Consider the following 6,924-nt stretch of genomic DNA (forward strand, 5'->3'; position numbering starts at 1 on the left):
TTTTAATGATTTTCTTTATTTAGTGAATTTGGTGTTTTGATTATTACGTGACGGGTAGAATTGCTTTTCTGGTCCAGACTATTTGGAGTTCAGTAAGTTTCTTGTATGCTCATGGGCATCTCTTTCTTTAGGTTAGGGACATTTTCCTCTATAATTTTGTTGAAGATATTTACTCTCCCTTTAAGTTGGGGATCTTCACTCTCTTCTATATCTATTATCCTTAGGTTGGTTTTCTCATTGTGTCCTGGATTTCCTGGGTGTTTTGGGTGAGAAGCTTTTTGCATTTTGAATTTTCTTCGACTTTTGTGTCAATGTTTTCTATGGTATATTCTGCCCCTGAGATTCCGTCTTTTATCTCTTGTATTCTGTTGGTGATACTTGTATCTATGACTCCTGATCTCTTTTCTAGGTTTTCTAACTCCAGGGTTGTCTCCCTTTGTGATTTATTTATTCTTTCTCTCTTTCTTTCTTTCTCTCTCTCTTTCTTTCTTTCTTTTTTTGTTTTTTGTTTTTTTGTTTTTGTTTTTTGAGACAGGGTTTCTCTGTGTAGTCCTGGCTGTCCTGGAATTCATTCTGTAGACCAGGCTGGTGTCAAACCCAGAAATCAGCCTGCCTCTGCCTCCCAAGTGCTGGGATTAAAGGTGTGCACCACCATGCCTGGCTCCTTTATTGTTTCTATTTCAATTTTTAGATCTTGGATGGTGTTGTTCCAATCCTTCATCTCTTTTTGTTCTCCTGTATTTCTTTAAGGGAGTTATTTATGTCCTTCTTAAAATCCTCTATCATCATCATGGGAAGAGCTTTCAGTTCTGAATCTTTGCTGGTGTGATGGTGTATTCAGGACTTGCTATTTTGGGAGAATTGGATTATGGTGATGTCAACTTACCTTTGTTTCTGTTGCTTATGTTCTTATGCTTGCCTCTTGCCATCTGGTTATTGCTAGTACTACCTGTGCTCACTATATCTGACTGGAGCCTGTCCTTTCTGTGATCCTGGCTATATCCAGCTGTCTCTGTGATCCTGTGATTCTGCAATCATGTGATTTTTTGAGATCCTAGGTGTATCAGTTCTCTTGAGAGTAAAGCTGCCTTAATGGGATCTGAGATCCTGGTAAGACAATGCTCCTAGATTCTTGTGATCCTGTGGTCCTGTGATCCTCGGTGTGTTAGGGTTCCTGGAAGTGGACCCACCTCTGGGTGTTGTGAGACTAGCTGCAGAGTTCTTCTCAAGGTCTGCTCAGGCCTCTGGCTAAAAGAGGTGGCCTCTTGAGGTTCCATGTCACCAGTGTTAAGCATCTTCCTAAAATAACATGCACAGAATTCTAGGAGCCCCACCCATCCCATGTCTCTGTAACTTCCTAAAAATGCAAACAAATTATTTTTTTATTTTTAATTATGTTGGAGGGAGACAACAATAGTGCCCCTGATTCCAAAAGATAGTGTTGGATCACGTAGAGCCTGAGCTAAATTAGAGGGTGAGAGACGTGATGTGTGTGATATAAACTTAACTTGAAAGAACATAATGCATTCTTATGCACTGAGCCATCTTGCTTGTCAACTACAATATATTTTAGGTATTATAATTTTCTTTTAAGTTTATCTGAGAATTCACTATTTTACTTTATTATTAATGCAGTTTTATAGCAGACAGCTTACATTTTCTCTCTGTGCCATATGTTAAAATTAATATGTGAAAATGGCAATTCTATTAACACTAGCTTAGAGATTAAAAATATTCTGAATCAAAGCCCTACTTCATTCTTCACAGAAAAGAAAAACATCTTAAAATTGATACTGAATACTAAAAGGCCATGTTGAGATATCACCTGTCCATATTTCATTATATTTAACAGAGCTAGAATAAAAACAGTATAGTACTCACAAAAAATACAAATGTAGATCAATGCGATAAAATAGAATACTTAAGCATGAGTACTCATAGTTATTAGCATCTGATGGTTGGACATGAATGCCAAAAAACTACAGTGGAGAAAAGGCATTATCTTCATCAAATTTTACTGAAAAAACTGAGTCCCACCTCCAGAAGAATGAAGTTATATCTGTATCTATGACTCGGCACCAAAATTAATTCAAGCCAAAGAGATTCATTCACTCTCCTGTCCCTCTGTCCCTCTATCCTGTCTCTTTGCACACCTAGTAGGGCTTTGGATAGGGGAAGATTGCTAAAAACATGAGTAAGAGTAAACCTTATTTTCAATAAGGACTGTGTACATCAATTTTATTTATTGGACCCATTTATTGAAAATAGACTTTAAGTTGAGGAAGGTTAGGTGTCAAGATTTTGTTCAGCCCCATTTTATTTCATTATCAATAAAATTTGTTAAAAGACCCTTTCTGCAAAATTCACATAATGGCTTGAATTTTTGGTTTGAAGTGAGGATTAAGAAAAGTGATCACTCTCATTACATGCAATTCTCAGTAGGAAATATTTCAAAAGTTGTACTATGTTAGTGCACAATCTATATTAGTTCACATAAACACAGTCTCAGAAAATTCTATTCATTTTGTGATGTGACACAGAATTTCACCCAGGCCACAAGTTAATATTGATTGCCTTCTTCAGAGCCCCCTTCACATCCTTATTTCTCAAACTGTAGATAAGTGGGTTTAACATAGGAATCACAACTGTGTAGAAAACAGAGGCCATTTTGTCTGTGTCCATGGAGTAACTTGAGCTGGGTCGGAAATACATGAAAAGCAGAGTTCCATGAAAAATAGCCACAGCCATAAGATGGGAGGCACATGTGGAAAATGCTTTGTGCCTGCCCTCAGCAGAGTTCATCCTGCAGATGGTAGCAATGATGTAGCAGTAGGATAGAAGGACGGTGACAATGCTAATCCCTACAACACAGCCAATGAATGTGAACATCACTATTTCATTGATGGATGTATCTGAGCAGGAGAGGGCCAGTAAGGGTGGGATGTCACAGAAAAAGTGGTTGATGACATTTGAATTGCAGAAGGATAATCGGAATGTACAGCTTGTATGGATTGCTGAATCTACCAAGCCTATTGCATAGGCAACAGCCACAAGTTGGATGCAGAGCTTCTTGGACATCGCAATTGTATAGAGTAGGGGATTGCAGATGGCAACATAACGATCATAGGCCATGACAGCTAGCATGAGACATTCTACATCTGCAAAGGCCCCGAAAAAATACATTTGAACAGCACATAAATTATAAGGAATCCTCTTCTCTTTAGACAAGAAATCAGCCAGCATCTTGGGAGAGACGGTGGAGGAGTAGCAGATGTCACAAAATGACAGGTTGCTCAGGAAATAGTACATAGGTGTGTGAAGCCTGCTGTCCAGTTTAATCAATATGACCATTCCTAGATTAGCAATTACAGTTATGCCATAAACAAGGAAGAACAATGCAAAGAGGCCCTGTTGCACATCCTGCCTGCCAGAAAGCCCTAAGAAGACAAATTCTGTCAACATGGTGAAATTCTCAAAAGTCATTTTTGTGATCCTGAGACCCTGGGATTACAATAAAGAAAAAAAATTGACAGTTATAGTTTTAATGAGTTCATAGTCAGACTCTAGATGTTTCTGTTTAACCAAATTAAAAATTCATAAAATCACAAGTGCTTGAAGTCACCTGACTCAATGTCAATTAGTAGGAAAATCAGAGCATTTATAGTATCAGCATAGCTCTCTTTAAAATATGTAGCATATATTCATCTGAATTTATCCACATGATTTCTAAGTAAACAGCATGGCACTATGTTTGGCCTTTCTATTTTATAGGTTAGGATGTGGATATTCTCATATGCACTGGCTATGCTTCTCCTGTCCGTTTATGAAGAAAACAGATCTTTTCAGATAAAATTGTTACTTTTCATTTATTAAAAATATTGATATGCCCTCTACAACGAATAAGCATAATAAATTATGTATATTGATACTAACAATTCTTATCTCTTCATTCGCTAATCCTATGGAGTATTTCTCAGTGTAACACACGTATTTGTAGGTAAAATGTACACTTTACTGAAACCCTTTCAAGTTGATCTTTAGTTTCAGTAGTAGTTCTGCATCTACTATAACTTGAAGTCCAGGAAATGAGATCCATTCAAATAAAAAGATACATTGCTAGAAAGTAGACAGAACGATCTGCATGAGCATAATTTCTGACCATAGAAACAGGATTCTGTCAGAAATAGCACTAATCCCTAATCATGCTGCTAGCAGAAGTGGCAAAAGGAACGATAAATAAGATTATCCAATAGTTGAGTCCTCATCAAGCCAAATTTTCATACTCTGCACACTTATTTATTATGTAAACAGCTGATGAGAAAACTAGTCCCTGTTTATTGTCTCAGAACTCAGATTTGTGTCTGAACATTGTGCTTTCCTACATCTCCAAAAGTTGTTACACTTTGTTCTTATTTCCTTTTGACTTTCATGCAGCCTTTAATCAAATGGCCTGTGCTTTAAAAACTTAATAGTTCCTGGGAAGTTCTTCCAATTAAAGTCCATATCTCATTATTTCATTGTTGCAATCTATCAAACAAACTGTCTACATATATACATGAAAGTTGAGAAATATCATTTGGTATTTTCATAGTTACATTGACATAGAAAGTCCATATATATAAATATATAAAATTGAAGAATAGTTAATAAAATATAAGCTTACAAAATCTAAAAATTTTCATGTAGATCACAGATTTCTAAAATGTGGATAAATTGTTTAAGTATCTCAGTATACTAATCAAAAATAATAATTTCATATATTTATAACATTTCAGATACATAAAATTCCATGTCCATTTCTAATATAATAAATCAAATTTGCCAACTTCCCAAGTCTATCTTAGTACATTTGGTCTCCATGTTATTTTGTTAAACATTAAAATGATTAATATTTAAAGCAGATATTTACCTTGTTTCATATCTGCTTTCATAAATGAATTTGGTGTAAATGAAAATAAACAAACTTGTATGTATGACAAACAGCAAACTTGTCTATACCTGATCCAGGACTAGAGATATTAGTGGATATATTCTGTCAGCACTCTCTGGAATCACGAGCATTATAAGCCTCTCTCCATGGTCCCTGAGTGCCTAAGCCTTGGTCTCTTAGGAATAAAAGAATGTTATAATAATGCAGATTAACATTGTGATTTCATACAGTTGGGTGATAAGTGCATTCTTATCATCAAGTATTCCTACATAGCTAATTCCCGTATTAGCATTAACAAAATTACTTCAATTAATTTTTCATTCATTAATTCCTGATTGTTCCTCCCTAAGTATTTTTGAAATGGTATAAAGCATGGGACTACTACATATCTGTATACCTGTACACATTTACACTCACTTACCCAAAAACACTTCCATACAGGTATTCACATTTCCTTTTGAAGACAGCAAATATTATTTGTTCATTTTCTAAAAGTAACTAATTATTATTATTTTTTTAATTGATGGCTGTTTTTTGAATTGAATTTTTTTTCTCAAATAATGTAACCTGATTACAGTTTCCACTCCCCCTCATTCTCCCACCCTTTCCTTACCTAGCTTTCCATATGGATCCAATCCACTTGGGTCTCTCACAACAAAATAAGAGGTCTATAGCAGATAATAATACAATAATATAAAATGAAAGTTAACACATCTAATTGGAAACAGAAGAATGGAGTATAAGAGAAGGTACAAAAATAAACACACTACTTTACATACTACAGAACCTAATAAAAATACTGAATTTAAATAATAAGTGGTGTCACAAAGTAAACTTTTTGCATATAATTAAATAATTTGATTAGAGGCAAAGTGTTTTTTCTCTCTGTTGTTTAAAGTAATATATTATGCTTTCCATAGGGTTTGGCTTAAGTTACTAATTTATTGTTATTAATATAAAAATATGTTCGTGTCTAAAATTATACATTTAAATGTTAACTCACACACAACTTAATGTGCATTTACATGGCACGCTGTCTCAACTACTCTTTTTGCTTTTGTGTGTGTGTGTTTCTTTAATTTGTTTTAGTTTGTTTTTGTTTTTTGTTTTGGTTTTGTTTTGTTGTTGTTGTTGTTTTGTTTTGTTTTTTTCAAGACAAGGTTTCTCTTTGTAGCCCTGGCTGTCCTGGAACTCACTCTGTAGACCAGGCTGGCCTCGAACTCAGAAATTCGACTGCCTCTGCCTCCCAAGTTCTGGGATTAAAGGAGTGCACCACCACACCCAGCCTGTGTGTAGGTTTCTTAATGGTATGAGACACCCTGGCTTCTATAAAGTCATATTATAGATGAGGTGAGGCCGGTCTGTCTGGGCCTGTGTTCTGAGCAGACCTTGGATGCAAACTCTGCAGCCATCCCCACAACACCCAGAGGGAGCTCCACTCCCAGGTGTTCCAACCAGGATCAGAGGATGAGAGGGGAGGAGGACACAATATCTGTCCCCAACACGGGGAGTAACTGGGATCTGCAGGACCCAGGCACATAGGAATTCCACAAGACCAGTTTCAATGTTTCCTTTGGTCTATCTGGGCCTGTGCCCTGAGCAGACCTTGGGCACAAACTCCCCCGCTATCCCGACACCCACAGGAAGTATAGGCTCCAGTCAGACATAGCCAGGGCAGGTAACAGTAGAGCTAACCACATGACAGGAGGGAAGCATAAAAACATAAGCAACAGAAACTAAGGTTACTTGGCATCATCATAACCCAATTCTCCCACCAAATCAAGTCCTGCATAACCCCAACACACTGAAAAAGCAAGATTTGGATCTAAAAGCACTTCTCGTGATGATGATAGAGAACATTAAGGACATGAATAATACCATTAAAGAAATACAGGAGACCAGGTAAACAGCTAGAAGCCTTTAAAGAGGAAACACAAAAACTCCTTAAAATTTATAGGAAAACACAATCAAACAGGTGAAGAAAAGGAACAAAA

At 36.3% G+C, this 6,924-nt stretch overlaps 1 protein-coding gene across 1 annotated transcript; it reads right to left on the reverse strand.

The window, feature by feature from the left end:
* Positions 1-2,488: 2,488 nt before the first annotated feature.
* Olfr1134 (olfactory receptor 1134) lies at positions 2,489-5,021 on the reverse strand. Its single transcript, NM_147030.2, has 2 exons — positions 4,910-5,021; positions 2,489-3,501 (listed from the first exon to the last, which is right to left on the reverse strand). Exon 2 carries the CDS (start codon positions 3,481-3,483, stop codon positions 2,545-2,547), a length of 939 nt encoding a protein of 312 aa, NP_667241.2. The 5' UTR covers positions 3,484-3,501; positions 4,910-5,021; the 3' UTR covers positions 2,489-2,544.
* Between the last annotated feature and the right edge of the window lie 1,903 nt (positions 5,022-6,924).

Source organism: Mus musculus, chromosome 2 (assembly GCF_000001635.26).
Source record: "Mus musculus strain C57BL/6J chromosome 2, GRCm38.p6 C57BL/6J".
In the NCBI taxonomy this organism is placed as follows: domain Eukaryota; kingdom Metazoa; phylum Chordata; class Mammalia; order Rodentia; family Muridae; genus Mus; species Mus musculus.

Excerpts from the sequence above, each read along its gene's own strand:
- Olfr1134 (NM_147030.2), bottom strand. The coding sequence starts at position 3,483 with ATGACTTTTGAGAATTTCACCATGTTGACAGAATTTGTCTTCTTAGGG.